The sequence below is a fragment of the Convolutriloba macropyga genome, chromosome 8 (genome assembly GCF_964194025.1).
Source record: "Convolutriloba macropyga chromosome 8, txConMacr16.3, whole genome shotgun sequence".
Taxonomy (NCBI): domain Eukaryota; kingdom Metazoa; phylum Xenacoelomorpha; order Acoela; family Convolutidae; genus Convolutriloba; species Convolutriloba macropyga.
The window spans coordinates 48,859,608-48,879,779 of NC_134475.1; the positions used below are offsets into that span (position 1 = coordinate 48,859,608).

The 20,172-nt window shown below is 36.6% G+C and overlaps 1 protein-coding gene across 3 annotated transcripts in view; it reads right to left on the minus strand.

Moving 5' to 3' along the window:
* The window catches only part of LOC142344782 (uncharacterized), a 140,926-nt gene extending 120,810 nt beyond the window's left edge, over window positions 1-20,116 (minus strand). For all 3 annotated transcript variants that reach the window (XM_075396720.1, XM_075396721.1, XM_075396718.1), the window contains exons 1-4: window positions 19,136-20,116; window positions 14,280-14,476; window positions 13,422-13,537; window positions 9,354-9,546 (exon numbers count right to left, since the gene is read on the minus strand). In XM_075396720.1, coding sequence (XP_075252835.1) covers window positions 9,354-9,546; window positions 13,422-13,537; window positions 14,280-14,476; window positions 19,136-19,403 — 774 coding nt within the window. In that variant the 5' untranslated portion in view covers window positions 19,404-20,116. The remainder of the gene's footprint in view (window positions 1-9,353; window positions 9,547-13,421; window positions 13,538-14,279; window positions 14,477-19,135) is intronic.
* Window positions 20,117-20,172: the final 56 nt, after the last annotated feature.

Here is a 20,172-nt window from a genome sequence, read left to right on the forward strand (position 1 = left end):
AATTAGAAAGAAAGTTTAACTTACCAGAGTAGAAAGACAAAAGCAAATTGATTTTGATCAGAGAATTTTTATAAATGAATCGTCAAGAAATGGTGCTTAGAACCAATATTCATTTCAAATTGCTGAATCTAGATAACTAATATTAGAGTGAGATTATTTCATGTAAAATCTTCCAAGCATGTATTGAATGACTATGATACCGCCGGAAATGTGAATGAATTCTTAGAAGTGTAAATGCATACCAACTATGGTACCCCCTGCGCGTGATTTCTGGGAAATTTGCAGAAGCAAACCATATTGGGTAACTCTTGCGACTCCCATTGTAAATCAAGGTGCTAAGATTAGTTTTGTATCTTGACTTTCTCCCACTGATATTGGGTATGTATACAGCTGATTTTTGAGCCGTTTTTTATCACCAAAATCAAATCACCATCTTGATCTAATAATCAGATCTCTCCTGTAAATCTCTAAATTCTACTGTAAAATATCATTCTTGTTATTCTCTCATTTCGCAAAATTAATTTTTCTACTTAGTTAAATACGCTTTTTATTCCGCTTGCGAAAACACATAACCCAACAAGTTATGGGCACAGCAATTTTTTAAGTCATTAAACTGATTTCTAAAACAAAACTAATTTGTTGTTGACAGTCATAATCCTTTTCTACTTGGTGTCTTTTCTTTTCACAACTATTTTGCCTGCTCAAACTACGATGGATCAAGAGACAGTGAAGGTGAAGCTACTGACCTACACAGGAAAGGCACAGGAATTCCAATCTGGAGCACAAGATTTGTGGCAATGATGCAGACGAAGGAACTCTAAAAATCACTACTTGGGACACAGGAGCAACCAAACAAGCCTGCACCACTAGACAATGGGGCGAGCAATGATGAAAAGAAAAACCACAAGGTGCTGAAAGATGCATATGAGAAGGAAGTTGCAGACATCAAGAAGAAACGGAACAATGTGTGGTGCCATCTGGCACTGACTCTAGATGCAACAACCCTTATGCTGATGAGACATGACTGTGTGGGAGATGACGGCATCGGAGATGGGGCAAAGGCTTGGAAGCTTTGCAGGAGAGATTTCAGAGTGTGGAGACGCTGACAGTGATGACTTTGGAGGCACATCTTGCTCGACTGCAGCTCGAGGATGCCAAGGATTTGGATAGCTTCTTCATCAGAGGACAGGAGTTGCCCACATGGCTACAAGAAGCAGGGGAAGCAGTCTCAGAGACCCTCTTCAACGCCTTGGTCTTCAATGGTCTGCCAATGAGGTATGAAAGTTTTGTTATACAGGAAAGCTTTAACCCGGCAACGACCTTCACAGAGTTGAGGAAAAGGCTGCAGAACTTCCATGAGAACACAGCACAGAGGCACAAGGGACAAAGAGGTTCAGTGGCACTGGCAGTGAAGCGTGACTTCAAGAAGGGACCCATGAAAGGAAACTGCTTTGTGTGTGTGGGATCCCTGGACAATTTGCCAAGGACTTCAGGAGGAAGGAGACAGCACTATGCAGCAAGTCTGGTGAGAAAGGTCACCTAGACAAGGCATGCAAGAGACAAAGAGATGGAGGCAAACATGAGTCAGTGGCAATGGGTCCAACATTGGCTTCACCAGACGAGGAATACTGGGCAGCTCTTACCCAGTGGAAGACCGCAGGCATGCTAGTGGACAGTGGTTGTACAGATCACATAGTGACGAATATCGATGCGTTCCTGGACTTTGTGCCCGTTCAATCAGTGGTCAGAAATCCCAACGGAGAGGCTTCCAGAGTGATGGGCAGAGGCTGTGTGAGGATCAGCATAACCTCAAACAAAGGGGAATTCCAATGCGAACACAAAAATGTTTTGCGTGTGCCGGACTCTCAAATCTCTTCTTCAAACCTCTTATCAGTCTCAATATGCACGGAGTGGGGACATAGCTTCACTTTCGAGAAAGGCAATAGCTGCATGACACTCTAGAAGGAAACTCGGGTAAAACTAACACAAGAAAACAATTTGTTTTACTTACCCTGCAGCGTTCTAGAATTCAAGATGAGTTCCAACAGCGTGAAACTTGACAGTGCAAGGAAGTGGCACAGACCATTGGGTCATTTGAATCAAACGGATGTAGTCAGGAATGCACCAGAGACAGTGGGGGAACTCGATGATGTATGCAATGTGTGCGCATTGGCCAAGATCACAAATACTCCAGTACCAAGAATGGCAGAGACCCAAGCAGAAGAGAAGCTGGAGAGGGTGTTCACAGACGTGATGGGACCTTTCAGAGTAGAGTCACTGTCAGGGTTGCGGTTGTGCATTGTGTTTGGAGACCAGTACACGAAGTTTGTGCTTGTGGACTTGCTTAAGGCAAAGAGTGAAGCACTGGCCAGCCTGAAGAAGTTTGTTCTCAGTGTGCGGACGCCCAAGAAGCCGAAACAAGTCAAGACGATGGCAACAAAGAGGAGCAAGGCACATCTACTGCAATCAAGGAGGAGTGACATGACGCAGAGAGCGTGAACACTCCAGAAACGACACAGACGAGATGCCTCAGATGTTGAGGAAGCAGCACTGGATAAAGAATCTACCGCAACAAGAGGGAGTGACAGAGACTCGGAGTCACTGGAAGACAGTGAAACGGAGGACTTCTCACAGTCAGAGACAGTTGGCTTCTTTGAAGAGGCACTGGATCAAGCGGACAGATGAGAGACAGGAGCAAGGAATGTTCCGTAATTTTCTGTAGAAGTCAGGACCCATCTTGCTGTGACTAAGTATGACTATGTGGAACCCAAAACAGTCTATGAAGCCAAGCATGGTGACGATTGGGACCAGTGGCACCGGCCAATGAAGGACGAGATCAGGGCTCTCCAAGACAACGAGACTCGGAACCTAGTGAGACCACCCACAGACAGGAACGTCAAACCGGGAAAATGGGTCTACAAAGAGAAATTGGGACCCAGTGGTCAAGTGGACAACTACAAAGCACGCTATGTGGCGGAAGGCTTCAAACAGGTGGAAGGACTGGACTAATTTGAGACTTTTGAGCCTACCTGTAAGCCAGAGACATTCAGGATTCTACTTCAACTATCAGCGAAGCGGGGCCATGTGATGCACCAGTTTGATGTCAAGGCGAGTTTCTTGCTCTCACCAATAGAGGAAGAAGTGTATCTGGAATAGCCACAGGATTTTGTAAAACAAGGATCACATGGAGAGAAGTTAATATGCTGACTTAATAAATGAATTTATGGTTTGAAACAGGCTGCTAACAACTGGTTTAAGGAACTGGCAAACTTCCTACTGAGACAGGGGTTCACCAGAAGCAGGAATGACCATTGCCTGTTCGCAAGAGCAGAGACAGAGGGTCACACCTTCATATTGGTCTGGGTTGACGACACCATAGTGGCATCATGAAGCATGACAGTGATCTCCGATGTCAAAAAAGCACTCAAAGCAACATTTCACATGGAAGACAGAGGGAGAATACACTGGTTTCTGGGTCTAAGAATCAGACAAGAAGAGGGCAAAGTCACAGTCGACCAAGAACGCTACATAGAAACAATGCTCGAGCGGTTTTCAAATGGAATAATGCAAACCCTCAAGAATTCCAGCTGATTTGAATTTGAAACTTCAGACAGCACAAAACGGAGACGAAGAAGCGGACCAGAGGATCTACAGAAGCTTGGTTGGATCACTTCTGTATCTGGCCAAACAGACGAGGCCAGATATCATGTTCACAGTCAACATTCTGTCCAGACACATGAATACACCTAACAATCAACACTGGATGTGCAGAAAAAGACTTCTGCGATGTCTTCAAGGTACAAAAGGTTTAAAACTTACTTACACGAAAGAAGCTAGTTATGATTTATGGGGGGAAAGTGATGCAGACTGGTCTGGTGACGTGAAAGACAGAAAACCAAAGACGGGCTACTACTTCAAGCTCCACGCAAGTGACGCAGCACTCAGCTGGGGTGTCAAGAAGCAGGCCACAGTTGCTCTTTCTTCATCAGAAGCAGAATATCAGGGCATGGCAGCAGCAGTTCAAGAAGCATTGTATCTGAAACAACTTCTGGAGGATTTCGGCATCCAACAGAAACATCCAAAAGCAATTGGAGGGGACAACCAGAGTTGTAATGAATTGTGCCAAAACCCAGTCATGCACAAGAGGAGCAAACACATTGAGACTAAATTTCACTTCATTCGGGAAGATGGGACTATCTCAATTCATTACGTTCCTACTGACAAAATGGCAGCCGACATCTTCACGAAATCTTTACCCGTATCGAAGGTTGAAACATTCAGAGCTGCTTTGATGGGAACAGACTCTACGCAATCAGCAAGTCTGAGTGGGGGTGTTAGAACATCGATCAAACTAAAGACTTAAACTTAGTGAGAATTAGAACGTTTAACTTACCAGATTAGAAAGGCAGAAGCAAATTTATTTTGATAAGAGAATTTATATAAATGAATCGTCCAGAAATGGTGCTTAGAATCAAAATTCGTTTCAATTTGGTGAATCTAGATAACTAATATTAGAGTGAGATTATTTCATGTAAAATCTTCCCACCATGTATTGATTGATTATGATACCGCCGGAAATGTGAACGAATTCTTAGAAAAGTGTAAATGCATACCAACTATAGTACCCCCTGCGACTGATTTCCGGGAAATTTGCAAAAGCAAACCATATTGGGTAACGCTTGCGACCCCCACTGTAAATCATGGTGCTAAGATTAGTTTTATATCTTGACTTTCTCGCACTGATAATGGGTATATATACAGCTGATTTTCGAGCCTTTTTTCATCACCAAAACCAAATCATCATCTTGATCTGATAATCAGATCTCTCCTGTAAATATCTAAAATCTTCTGTAAAATATCATTCTTGTTATTCTCTCACTTCGAGAAATTAATTTTTCTACTTAGTTAAAAAACGCTTTTTGTTCCGCTTGCGAAAACTCATAACCCAACACTTACGATTTGTTTTGAAGTCCCCTAGTGCCGTTTTCAACAATCTTATAATGCCACAGTTTTTTATGTTTCACAACACCATTTATTTGTTGAAGTTCAACAAATAAATGAAGATGACAAACATAAAAAAACTGTGATAAATTGTTGAAAACGGTACTACGGGACTCCAAAACACATCGTAAGCCACTGTGACTCCAATTAACTGCCTCATCTATTTCAGACATTGCATAAATTCTATTAAAATAAAACAAAGCATATGACGTCGTCAGTTTGTATGTACTCTGAGAGAAGAAGGCGCCAATAAGATCTTCTACAAAAAACACAAGCTTGATTATTATAAACTGATTTTACAAACGGGACGAAAAAAAATCTAAGCTTGAGCAAATCTTTCTGAGCAACCTTCCCCCTCAACCATCGTTGCGCTTCCTATTCCCAGGGGGGTCAGAGTTCATACCCCTTATTATTATCAAAAAGTTAAATTTACTAACCGAAACGTTCTTAGACCAAATTAATCATTCTAAAAACTCCCAACAACTAAACAACAATCCACTATTCAATACTCAAAAGTTGAATTTAAATTTGAAATTTAATGAGCCGATTTAATTTTCGTCTCACAACGGTGGCTTCTTTGATCCAAATATGGAAAGCTCAAGAGAAAAACTTTTTCTCCGATACTTCTACAAGACTGACATTAAATATTCATAACTTGAATAGACGATACATAGTGCGGGGAGCTAATTATCTCGATACACTCAATACACTTCACTACTCAATTCATTTCACTACTCACAACAGTCCATAAAAATTCGGTTGTTTTTTTCTGCTCTGAATGATAAGTTAATGCGTTCAACTACAAAGAATCAATTTTATGGCATGCCGATAAAAAGCAGTCTGACCTGCAAGACAATTTCAGAAGCAAGTGCGTGAACTGCAAAAAAATCTAAAATCTAAAAAAATTCCGATTTTGGGCAACTTTCTTGTGAATTACCGTAGACAGCTTTTTAATTATTGACAGCAGCTCTAGAGAAAAGAATCGCAAAACGAAAATGCCATGAAAAGCGGAAGAAGTTGTTACTATTAGCAACTGCCTACTTCGTGCATCAAGCATGGGGGAAAGGCTTCAGAAGCAGCACAAAAAATTGATGAGGAGAACACCTGAAAACTGACAACTTGGTTGAGAAATGGAATGAACTGCTTTGTTATTTTTAAATTTTTGATCTGTTGAGGTGATGAACATAGCTATGATGAAGAAGATAATTGCAATCTTAATTTTCCCCAGAAAAAATACAATAGAAGGTTAAAATACAGTGAATGGAAGTACAGGTATAATGATAGAGAAAAATTGAAAACGTGAAGAATTGAGATCGAAAATAAAGTGGTAATAAAAGTAAAAGAAAGATCAAGATTTTAATTTTCAACGCAAAATAAATTACACAATCCAGTAACATTCGGCTCATGAGAACCATTCAATTGGTTTCGAGTGATATCTGATGACAAGAACATTGAACAAAATGAAAAAAAACCTAAGTGAACTATTTTTTCTTAGTCCTCCCAAAATTGATTAGAAAAGAAACCTTACGAGTCGGTGCCCTTAATTTTATTTAAAACTACGCTTTTTTTTAAGTTTGGATATAGAAGACAAAAAAATGTAGAAGTACCTATTAGTATAATCGTTCCTTTTTCGCGATATCCCAAGCTGTAATGCCCCTTTTATATGTATTAAGATATATTTTGTTATGTTAAATTACAGGGACCAAAACATTCTCTTTATCTGGTAGGGCCGCTGGCTCCTGAAGAATGCATTCGTTTACCTCTAAAAAGAAATCTGGCCCTTACCATAGACTTTGACTCATTCTCCATCTGGGAACTCCTCTTGTGTACATCCTGCTGAAGTGTCTGGTACTCCAAAGCCCTCACCTCTAGTGCGTGTTTGAGTGGGGGTGTTAGAACATCGATCAAACTAAAGACTTAAACTTAGTGAGAATTAGAACTTTTAACTTACCAGATTAGAAAGGCAGAAGCAAATTTATTTTGATAAGAGAATTTATATAAATGAATCGTCCAGAAATGGTGCTTAGAATCAAAATTCGTTTCAATTTGGTGAATCTAGATAACTAATATTAGAGTGAGATTATTTCATGTAAAATCTTCCCACCATGTATTGATTGATTGTGATACCGCCGGAAATGTGAACGAATTCTTAGAAAAGTGTAAATGCATACCAACTATAGTACCCCCTGCGACTGATTTCTGGGAAATTTGCAAAAGCAAACCATATTGGGTAACGCTTGCGACCCCCACTGTAAATCATGGTGCTAAGATTAGTTTTGTATCTTGACTTTCTCGCACTGATAATGGGTATATATACAGCTGATTTTTGAGCCTTTTTTCATCCCCAAAACCAAATCATCATCTTGATCTGATAATCAGATCTCTCCTGTAAATATCTAAATTCTTCTGTAAAATATCATTCTTGTTATTCTCTCACTTCGAGAAATTAATTTTTCTACTTAGTTAAAAAACGCTTTTTATTCCGCTTGCGAAAACTCATAACCCAACACTTACGATTTGTTTTGAAGTCCCCTAGTGCCGTTTTCAACAATCTTATAATGCCACAGTTTTTTATGTTTCACAACACCATTTATTTGTTGAAGTTCAACAAATAAATGAAGATGACAAACCTAAAAAAACTGTGATAAATTGTTGAAAACGGTACTACGGGACTCCAAAACACATCGTAAGCCACTGTGACTCCAATTAACTGCCTCATCTATTTCAGACATTGCATAAATTCTATTAAAATAAAACAAAGCATATGACGTCGTCAGTTTGTATGTACTCTGAGAGAAGAAGGCGCCAATAAGATCTTCTATAAAAAACACAAGCTTGATTATTTTAAACTGATTTTACAAACAGGACGAAAAAAAATCTAAGCTTGAGCAAATCTTTCTGAGCAACCTTCCCCCTCAACCATCGTTGCGCTTCCTATTCCCAGGGGGGTCAGAGTTCATACCCCTTATTATTATCAAAAAGTTAAATTTACTAACCGAAACGTTCTTAGACCAAATTAATCATTCTAAAAACTCCCAACAACTAAACAACAATCCACTATTCAATACTCAAAAGTTGAACTTAAATTTGAAATTTAATGAGCCGATTTAATTTTCGTCTCACAACGGTGGCTTCTTTGATCCAAATATGGAAGGCTCAAGAGAAAAACTTTTTCTCCGATACTTCTACAAGACTGACATTAAATATTCATAACTTGAATAGACGATACATAGTGCGGGGAGCTAATTATCTCAATACACTCAATACACTTCACTACTCAATTCATTTCACTACTCACAACAGTCCATAAAAATTCGGTTGTTTTTTTCTGCTCTGAATGATAAGTTAATGCGTTCAACTACAAAGAATCAATTTTATGGCGTGCCGATAAAAAGGAGTCTGACCTGCAAGACAATTTCAGAAGGAAGTGCGTGAACTGCAAAAAAATCTAAAATCTAAAAAAATTCCGATTTTGGGCAACTTTCTTGTGAATTACCGTAGACAGCTTTTTAATTATTGACAGCAGCTCTAGAGAAAAGAATCGCAAAACGAAAATGCCATGAAAAGCGGAGGAAGTTGTTACTATTAGCAACTGCCTACTTCGTGCATCAAGCATGGGGGAAAGGCTTCAGAAGCAGCACGAAAAATTGATGAGGAGAACACCTGAAAACTGAAAACTTGGTTGAGAAATGGAATGAACTGCTTTGTTATTTTTAAATTTTTGATCTGTTGAGGTGATGAACATAGCTATGATGAAGAAGATAATTGCAATCTTAATTTTCCCCAGAAAAAATACAATAGAAGGTTAAAATACAGTGAATGGAAGTACAGGTATAATGATAGAGAAAAATTGAAAACGTGAAGAATTGAGATCGAAAATAAAGTGGTAATAAAAGTGAAAGAAAGATCAAGATTTTAATTTTCAACGCAAAATAAATTACACAATCCAGTAACATTCGGCTCATGAGAACCATTCAATTGGTTTCGAGTGATATCTGATGACAAGAACATTGAACAAAATGAAAAAAAAACCTACGTGAACTATTTTTTCTTAGTCCTCCCAAAATTGATTAGAAAAACCTTACGAGCCGGTGCCCTTAATTTTATTTAATACTACGCTTTTTTTGAAGTTTGGATATAGAAGACAAAAAAATGTACAAGTACCTGTTAGTATAATCGTTCCTTTTTCGCGATATCCCAAGCTGTAAGGCCCCTTTTATATGTATTAAGATATATTTTGTTATGTTAAATTACAGAGGTTAAAATGGACCAAAACATTCTCTTTATCTGGTAGGGCCGCTGGCTCCTGAAGAATGCATTCGTTTACCTCGAAAAGGAAATCTGGCCCTTACCATAGACTGTGACTCATTCTCCATCTGGGCACTCCTCTTGTGTACATCCTGCTGAAGTGTCTGGTACTCCAAAGCCCTCACCTCTAGTGCGTGTTTGACCTGTTTGACCTCTGTGGCGAGGAGGGCAATGGCCGATTGGTACTTTGAACTGTCCTGAGACCATTCCTCCACTGACTGGGATACACTGTTCAACCTAGTAGTATGAATAACATTTTCAAAAAGAGTGCGATTTCGGGAAGGGATAAGTCCGAAACCGTCCATAATGAAAATGTAATTTGGATAGTTTATGTTAGAATTGAAAGTTTTTGACCTGAACTGTTAATTGATCACTCTACGGACTAAAAATGGTCAAATAAATTTATACTTTAACTCAGACAAACCCGGCAGATTGCCGGAAAATAGCCGCCGTTGATTCCCATAACCGCGATTGGGTTTGAAAGAGAAAAATAATGGAAACAAAAATGTAGAAAAACAATTTTAAAGTGCGAATTATTTTGATGTCATTCCGTTGCTGAACAGACTCATATCTCAGAGTGAGACAATACAAAGGCTAGTATCAATACCAATAAGCATTAGAGATGTTAACTAAGAACAAAGTTAGAGTACCGGGCATCTAAAATCGGGCTTTATGGGTTTATCCCGTTTCTATTTCTGATTTCGTTTTTTGATACTGACTCTGTTTAATTTGAGTTAGAGTGCCGAGCAACTGCTGTTTAAAAGCACTTTAAGCAGAATGAGAGAAGAGTGAAATTAGCCTAGAGAAGTCAAACAGATTTCACGCAAAATGTTAAACAAGCTAAGAACTAAGGTAACGCGAAAAACTTTAATTCGACGAAGTAAAAAAACATAGCAGGACAAGACCTGACGTACAATTCAAAGAATTTTCATTGACTAAAAAAACTAGACCTAAAACGGACTATGAATGGATTGGAAAAACCATTTAGAAAAAAATCCGATCCAAAAAATCGAAAAAACAGTAAAAATCAAAGTGAAATTGCCGCATGTGAACAAAAAACCACTAGCGAGAAAGCGAATTTTTGTTCAAACACTGTTTTCTCACTCTACTTTAAATTTAGAGTGAAAATTTTTTACGCCGGAAAACCACTCGCTTTTTCGCTCCACTTCCTGTTTCGGCGTGACCAAAATCACTACTCCAATTTGACTTCAAAAATCATGAACATGTGTGAACGGATCTTAAAACATACCCGGCAGATTGCCGGAAAATAGCCGCCATTGATTCCAATAAGCATGATTGGGATTGAAATCACAGAAGATATTGAAAAAAAAAAGATTTTTGTACAAAAACATTTTTTTAAGTCCAATTTATTTTGATGGCATTTCGTAGTTGAACATACTTCTGTTTCTTAGAGAGAGGCTACAGGGGCTACTATCAATAACAATAAGCATTAGAGAGAGGTAACTAATATTTATAGGAACGACGTTCAAATAGCGGGCATCTAAAATTGGGCTTTATGGGTTTATCCCGTTTCTACTTCTGACTTCAATTTTTTATACTGACTCTGTTCATTTTGAATTGCTTTGCTGAGCAACTGATGTTCAAAATCACTTTTAGCAGAATGAGATAAGAGAGAAACTAGCCTAGAGAAGTCAAAAAGATTTCACGCAAAATGTTGTAAAGGCGGCAAAATGAGGTAAAGCGAAACTTTTTTTTATTCGACGAAGTAAAAAAAAAATAGGAGCGCTATAATAGCCGGCTGAGAAGATGAGGTCGGCTATTAAAAAGAAGACAGCGCCCCAATACAATTCAAATTCTTTGAATTGTAAACATAGCAGGACAAGTCCTGACGTACAATTCTAAGAATTTTCATTGGATATACAAAAACTGGACCTGGAACGGGCTATGAATGGATTGGGAAAACCATTTAGATAAAAATCCGATCCAAAAAATAGAAAAAACAGTAAAAATCAAAGTGAAATTGCCGCATGTGAACAAAAAACCACTAGCGAGAAAGCGAATTTTTGTTCAAACACCGTTTTCTCACTCTACTTTAAATTTAGAGTGAAAATTTTTTACGCCGGAAAACCACTCGCTTTTTCGCTCCACTTCCTGTTTCGGCGTGACCAAAATCACTACTCCAATTTGACTTCAAAAATCATGAACATGTGTGAACGGATCTTAAAACATACCCGGCAGATTGCCGGAAAATAGCCGCCATTGATTCCAATAAGCATGATTGGGATTGAAATCACAGAAGATATTGAAAAAAAAAAGATTTTTGTACAAAAACATTTTTTTAAGTCCAATTTATTTTGATGGCATTTCGTAGTTGAACATACTTCTGTTTCTTAGAGAGAGGCTACAGGGGCTACTATCAAAAACAATAAGCATTAGAGAGAGGTAACTAATATTTATAGGAACGACGTTCAAATAGCGGGCATCTAAAATTGGGCTTTATGGGTTTATCCCGTTTCTACTTCTGACTTCAATTTTTTATACTGACTCTGTTCATTTTGAATTGCTTTGCTGAGCAACTGATGTTCAAAATCACTTTTAGCAGAATGAGATAAGAGAGAAACTAGCCTAGAGAAGTCAAAAAGATTTCACGCAAAATGTTGTAAAGGCGGCAAAATGAGGTAAAGCGAAACTTTTTTTATTCGACGAAGTAAAAAAAAAATAGGAGCGCTATAATAGCCGGCTGAGAAGATGAGGGCGGCTATTAAAAAGAAGACAGCGCCCCAATACAATTCAAATTCTTTGAATTGTAAACATAGCAGGACAAGTCCTGACGTACAATTCTAAGAATTTTCATTGGATATACAAAAACTAGACCTGGAACGGGCTATGAATGGATTGGGAAAACCATTTAGATAAAAATCCGATCCAAAAAATAGAAAAAACAGTAAAAATCAAAGTGAAATTGCCGCATGTGAACAAAAAACCACTAGCGAGAAAGCGAATTTTTGTTCAAACACCGTTTTCTCACTCTACTTTAAATTTAGAGTGAAAATTTTTTACGCCGGAAAACCACTCGCTTTTTCGCTCCACTTCCTGTTTCGGCGTGACCAAAATCACTACTCCAATTTGACTTCAAAAATCATGAACATGTGTGAACGGATCTTAAAACATACCCGGCAGATTGCCGGAAAATAGCCGCCATTGATTCCCATAAGCATGATTGGGATTGAAATCACAGAAGATATTGAAAAAAAAAAGATTTTTGTACAAAAACATTTTTTTAAGTCCAATTTATTTTGATGGCATTTCGTAGTTGAACATACTTCTGTTTCTTAGAGAGAGGCTACAGGGGCTACTATCAATAACAATAAGCATTAGAGAGAGGTAACTAATATTTATAGGAACGACGTTCAAATAGCGGGCATCTAAAATTGGGCTTTATGGGTTTATCCCGTTTCTACTTCTGACTTCAATTTTTTATACTGACTCTGTTCATTTTGAATTGCTTTGCTGAGCAACTGATGTTCAAAATCACTTTTAGCAGAATGAGAGAAGAGAGAAACTAGCCTAGAGAAGTCAAAAAGATTTCACGCAAAATGTTGTAAAGGCGGCAAAATGAGGTAAAGCGAAACTTTTTTTTATTCGACGAAGTAAAAAAAAATAGGAGCGCTATAATAGCCGGCTGAGAAGATGAGGGCGGCTATTAAAAAGAAGACAGCGCCCCAATACAATTCAAATTCTTTGAATTGTAAACATAGCAGGACAAGTCCTGACGTACAATTCTAAGAATTTTCATTGGATATACAAAAACTAGACCTGGAACGGACTATGAGTGAATTGGGAAAATCATTTCTAAAAAATCAGATAAAAAAAATAAAAAAAAGAGAAAAACAATGTCAAAATGCCGCAAGTAAACAGAAAACCACTAGCGGGAAAGGGAAATTTGGTTCAATATAAAAAAACTAGGCCTAGAATGAACTCCATTCAAAAAAACCATTGAATGGGAAAACCATTCAGAAAAAAAATTCGATCCAAAAAATCGAAAAAAAACCAGTAAAAATGCCAACTATGTTCTTCGAGTGCTATCGCAGTTTGACCGGCTGCAACAGTGAGGACATGGAATTACGTTTAGGCGTTAGTATGTAGGTAACCTTGTGAAGTATGTGTCATTTCTCTGCAACACGTCTCTCTGTGCTGTCATCAAGTTCTGTTCAAGTCTCTTCATCTGGCTGCTCAAGTTGTTCACACTTGACTGGCCCTGTTCCAGCTATAAAAAATACTACGTACTTGATGTTTCCCAGTAACTTTTTTGACGACGGTATTATTCATTTATTATCTTACGAATTTTTAAATCGTATATTTCTTTTCGTAATGTTACCAATGAGCATCGTATGATCATAAAGGCTCATGCTTCGCTCAAAGGTTGTGCAATTCTGACCCGCTTCCAACTTTAATCTGAATAAGTCATAACAGGACGTCACCATTCAAATATAATTGATAGATGAAAGTTTCATCTAGTTGAATAGTCAATTTTCTGAAAGAGAACCTGTAAAATCGAGGTGGGTGTAATTTCCCTGCTTAAATTACATCGTGAAAGATCATATCAATCACGAACTCTTTGCCAACTTACAAACTTTTCACAGCCAGTTAAAGTCTACGCAAAGTCTCTCAATATCTGATGAATTAAATCCGTCCTTCTATAATCTTACTGTTAACGCTCATAACTAATACCAAAGTAATTCGCACTTTAGTTTAATTTCAGCACTGTTGAAGTCCTGAACTTGTCTGTCAATCGCAAATATCAGCTTATAGTGTTATCATGTTTTGATATACTTAATTCTTAAAAAATCTTGTAATGAAGCGTTCAAAACTATAAAAGATTGTTCGGCCAAACTGAGGCACGAAGATCTGGACATAAGCACTTTTCGTCTGGGATCACCTAGGCATTTTACATCACTGTCTAAATAAACCTTTTGGTATGGGATCTCAATTTGCTGAGATTAACTTACCGTTTGTTCGACCTGTTGCAACCTGGCAGCCATCTGTGCCACACTCTGTCTGTTGTTCCTCTCAGTCTGTTCAGCAGTAGTCCTCTCTGCAACTTCTGCCCTGTAACCCTCCTCCAATCTCCTCACTGCCACTCTCATCTCATTCTGGAGTCTAACTACCTCCTCCAGTACTGTTCGGTTGCTCTGCTCAGCCGCCACTGGAATTATAAGGGTTTATATAGGGAATAAGGGTTTATATAGCCCGATGAGGGGTAGCACTGGGCATTTTAATCAATTTATATCAAAAATAATGGTGTAGAATTAATGTGTCAATTATTTAGGGTCATAGTTCAAAGGTGGCTCGGCGGGGTATGATAGTTCTGAAATCTTTTGTTTGCTTATACGACAAGGAGGCTCGGTAATGTACGTACGCGCATAATGTTCCGATCCCGCTAGTCCAAATTCCTGACTTAACTGGCTACCAAATGATTAAGAAATCGAAAACTTTAAAAAAACATACATATCGTTCATTAAACCACTAATGGAATACAATAATTTCACGCTAGAGGGCCGATGAAATTTGTTGTTAAAAGGATTACTAGAAAAGAAAATTTAACAAAAATCAAATAACAAACATTAATTTCGACCAAAACTCGATGTCTATAATAAAAAATCAAAATAATATCAAACTGTATCAAACCTATACTTCATTAGAAACGATATGGGACCTGTTCTCAATGTGACTGGGCAACAGGTTGATTAAAAAGCAAAAACATGCGAAGTTCAAAAAAGTCTCTTTTAAAAAAACAATTAATTTCAAAGTAATTAATATCATTAAATAATTACTGAAATCACTAAAATGTTCCTTTATACAAATACCGACAAAATTTAAAAGCTCAATTGAACTTTGCACGAAAATGGCAGTGAAGCCGTTACATTCATAAACTTGTCACTAAGAGCATTAAAAATGTTTATTGCGAAATATTTATCAGCCGATGGGAACTACCATAAAAGTTATATTAAATTTAAAACAAAAATCCTTCAAATCGTACGAATTTATAAAAAAAAATCTAAAACAGTTTAAGAAATCTCGTAGTAACAGTAGAAACAAAGCCAAAAAACCACTGGCTGAAACTAAAACCATTATATAGATTAATATAAAGCTCACTGGAAACGGGCTGTGATCTGTCCTTACAGAGACTAAGCTACAAATTGACCAAAAAAAATTTAAAAAGCCAGAAAAACCAAATGTCTTTGAAAACAAATAACGAACAAAAATAAAAACAAAATAAAACAAAACGAACTTATAAAATGTGCAAATATGCTCAAATTTCATTAAAAAAATTGAAAACTTGTATCAAAACAAAAAAAAACCTTTAGTTAAACAAAAAACCATTGCAGATTTTCATTCATCAATCATAGCAAATGATTTTCCAGATGTTTTTACAGAGACTACGCCAGAAGTTGAGAGAAATAAGATAAAATAGTGGCAAAGTTCAAAATTTCACCGACATTAGATAACAACTGAAAGCGTTCTGTAGGTTAACCTAAACCTCCTAGAAAAGCCAATAAGGCCTTTGATTGGACAGAATAAGTCATTGTTCTAAAAAAGTATAGTAAATGAAAACAAACCAAAAGAAATCCATGAAACTTCAACGAAAAAAATGGTCCAAGCCATGAAAGCCAAGAGTTTAACTCTGAAACCAAAGTATATAGTGGTTTTGCTATGATTTGCTAAGATGTCAAAAAAGCTTTATTGCGGAGATATTAAAAAAATGACGCGCCCCATTATTATTTTTAAAAAATTTTTACCGTAGGGAACCATGGTGAGATCAACATCAGCCCTGATATTGCTGCGCGGCTGAAAACAATTTTAATCTTTCAATTGGTTGCAAATTAGACCAATTTTGAAACAAACAATTTCAGTTTATCACAAACAAATAATGCATTTTTTATAATCGTCGAGTTCAAATTTGAGAAAAACTGGCAAAATCAAAAAATTATAATTACAGCAGACTCCTAATGCCAACACGTGTACAAGTGACTCTTTTTTAAAGTAAACAAAGAATTTGACCGCAGTTTTAAAGTGTCTACTTCCAGCGATTTTAAACAAAGTGGGCTAAAAAGCATTTTTGGTCCCATTTTGACGAAGTCTGAAAAAAATTGGCATAAACTCTAGATGAGAACCTCAGATCAGACGATTCAGCAAACCTCCGATATCTTTAAAAATAAAATAAATAACACTAAAATTTAAAATTTTCAAATTTTTTAGCAAAATTGACGAACTTTTGGTCAAAAATACGGAAAGTGTGAATAAAAACAAGGGAATATTGTTTAATATTCACAAAATTTTAAACCTCGATAACTCTCTTCGAAAAAAAAAAGAAAATCAAAAAATCTTATTATTTCCATATTCTACACTGGAGGGCATTTCTAACGATACTACTCACAACCTCTACGATGATTATATCGGTCGGCGAAAAATTGACTGGACAAAAAATGCCATTTATAGTTCCTCTCCCCACTAAATTGTGTCGGAACAAATAGTGTGCATTTTTTCTTTTATCATAATTTATTCTTTTAGTCATTTTTGAGCAGAACTCCTGTATAAAAATTACTGTCGACAACTGTAAGTTTCTATACTAGTCTTCTTTTTTAAGTCAAAATTCTTCATATCTTCAAGACCTCAAAGGCATATGTTTACCTTTTCAATTTCAATCGCGTTTGACATGGTACACAAAACACAATAATAGTGCTTCAAGAAATTCAAAAAGTGCAAAATGCTATGCAAACTATATTTATTCGCATATTACGGCCATGTGTAATTTAACATTCTCTATCTAAAACAATTTATAACACAATTATCAACTAAGATAGTATCATATTTTTTATTAAAAAAACAACAATAAAGGTGATTGAAAAGCTAATTTCCGCACGTTCACAAATTACGAATAACGGCATCAACAAAGTTTCAAATTTGCGAAGGCATGTTTCAAATATTTTTCTGTGTATAATTTTAATTTTTGTAGACCCAAAATTTTTAACCAGATTTCTGTTATCAGCTTTTGCTCCAGCAAATAAAACTTCAAGAAACATTAAATTATTGTTTTTGGTTTATCGGTATAAAAAAAATCCAGACAACTAAATTCAAGCAATTTGATTTAACATCAAAAGTAAAATGTACGTTTTGTACACTTTTAGAGCAAAAATTGTTCATCATTTTTTGACTTACGCGTTATTGTTTGTACTTATCAATTACAATGTAACTTTCATAACAACATATTGAAAATTGTTAAAATCTTCACAGTTTTCAGTGCGACTCTTATTGGTTTCCTGTAGCTCTTAAGACGCTAAACAGTAAACTAAGCAGCTTGATAATATGCGCTAACACGCAATCTTTCGACCCCGCTCATCCACATTTTTGATATAAGTTTCCATCAAATGAGGAATAGATAAAAACAACGTTCAAAATTTCACATATTGTTCAAAAGTTCAAAAAAACTTCAAACTCAAACCACCGTATGGAATTTAAAAAAATCGTTAAATGCTGATAAGGCCTGCCATCATTGAGTGTAAGGTACTAGACAAACAACCAAATTAAACACCTAGAACAAACACTATTTTCAACCATAACTAAATGGAAAATTGTTTTAACGAAAAAACTTGTCCGTCACTACAAAAATAGGGGCCTATCTTTAATGAGACTACGTAAAAAGTTGACAAAAAACCAAAGATCAAAACAAGTTTAAATTTTTAAAAACATTTAATTTCTTAGTCATGAAAGCCATCAGCTACCATCTGAAATTATCCGATACATTCATACCTGTCTACAAAAACATTGTCATGATCTTGGAAATGTTGTGCAGCTACCAAAAAAAAACGACAAATACAGGTAGAATTTAAAAATTCGATAAACTTTTTGCGAGAAAACGGTGTCGAAGCCATTATCCATTCACTTCTCATTATCTTGGAAATGTTATACGACTACAAAAATAATAACAACTACAGATAAAGATTTTAAAAAAAAAAATCGAGAAAACGGAGTCGATTCCATTCACTAAATGCACTAGGTATATTCAAGTTCCTCCTTATGTCATTGCAATTAAAGTGATGTGAGACCTGTCATTAATGTGATAGGGAACAAAAAGAAACCTCAAAAAAGGGCTACAGGGCAAACCACAAAAATGGGCGAACCCACAATAAAGATTAAAATTTAATGTACAAGAAGGGGGATGCAACCTTTTTATTGAGGAGGCTGTGCTAAAAATTGACATAAATATAAAAAAATTTTTCTTTAGTTAATTTTTTTTCAGTTGTGAATTAACTTCATTTTTTTTACCAAAATATTCGCCTGCTTGGTTCCAATTAAGAGTTTTATTCTTCAGCTCTGCTATACAACTAGAGAATGCAACAAATATATGTTCCATATTCACTGAGTTATGTGCTACTGAGAGGTTTGCTGCTAAGTACTAAATGATAATCGACGTTTTTCTAACCAATACATACCCATTTCATCTGAAAACGAAAACATTTATTTTCTGTTTCACTCTGAAAGTTATGAAAGAAATGCGCTGAAATGCAAAGTGTGTTGAATGGTACTGAAATGCACTGAACTGGTTTAAGAAATGCGCTAAACATAAACATGAGAATTCTTTTTCACTTAATATTAGACGTAACAAATCTTCGAAATGTATGATTTTAATCCGAAGAAATGATACTATAATTAAAAACTATACTAGAAATTAAAAATACTAGATAACTCCTGTTTCTTCATTTTTCGAAGCCTAAGAAATTGTTGGTTTTGTCGAAAACCGCGAGCAAATCTAGGAGCAGAAGGAATAGAGAACAAGAAAAAAATAGAGGACCCAATAACTTACTCAGCCTCATCTCTAATGCCCTGACCCTGCTACTTTCATCTGTCTTTCCACCTGCTCCCCCACCAACACTCCCACCCACTGTACTCTGTCTGAATGGGATTAGAGAGTTGTTCACACCCCCACCAGAGGCAGTCATAGCTGGCATGCTCATGGCTGTGGCAGTGGTCAAGTTGTTTAGGGGTCCCTTGGGTGAAAAAATCTCTGGGTCTCCTCTGCTGGTTAGGATTTGAGGGAGGGTGTCATACTTTGGGTAACTAATACTGGCCATGCTCAGGTTGTCAGCTCGGAATTTGATCTGGTTTCGTCATGAGAATAGTAAGATAAGGTAATGGTAAAATATCTGTATGAAGGTTGTTGATCCGGAAGCGTTCGGATAAAAGGCGGACAGTGAAAAAAGATGCCAGGGATATTTTTTGATTATGAAGGAAAGTAAATTACAAAAATTAGTATTTACAACGCCATAACGATTTCTGATCTCACTTTTTGCTCAATTCGATGTATTACAAGGTAAAAACCAAAAGGAATTTATATTACAAATTAAAACAAACTTGCTCTTTGCGTCCAGGTAACAAACGGTAATTCGATATAGTCCAGTGCATTCTGATGCATCAAACGATATGTTCTGCAGAAGTCATCAAACTGCACTGCTAATGTTGATTTTATTTACTAAATAGAACTAAAAAAATTAGTAGAACTGGTTATGATATTTTGCAGTATTTTTCCCAGGTCATTGTCCTAGCTTCACTGTACCCCGTCACTCTTAAAAGAGACAATATTGTGGGTGTCGATACAAACGCAATCGGTCGAGAAATATGGATCTTGTTTGTCAACAAAACACCAATAAACTAGTGAAGCGTGTTTGATTTTGAACACGATAACAGTAAACAATGCTACGCTCTACGATAGCATACACCAGTATACTACACTACAAAAAACAGCTTACCAATAGAAAAAAAACTATGTGCAGAATACAAAACGCATTTGATAGCAAAACTCTGTGCGTGCATAAGAATAACATACGCTTAAATTTTAAAAAC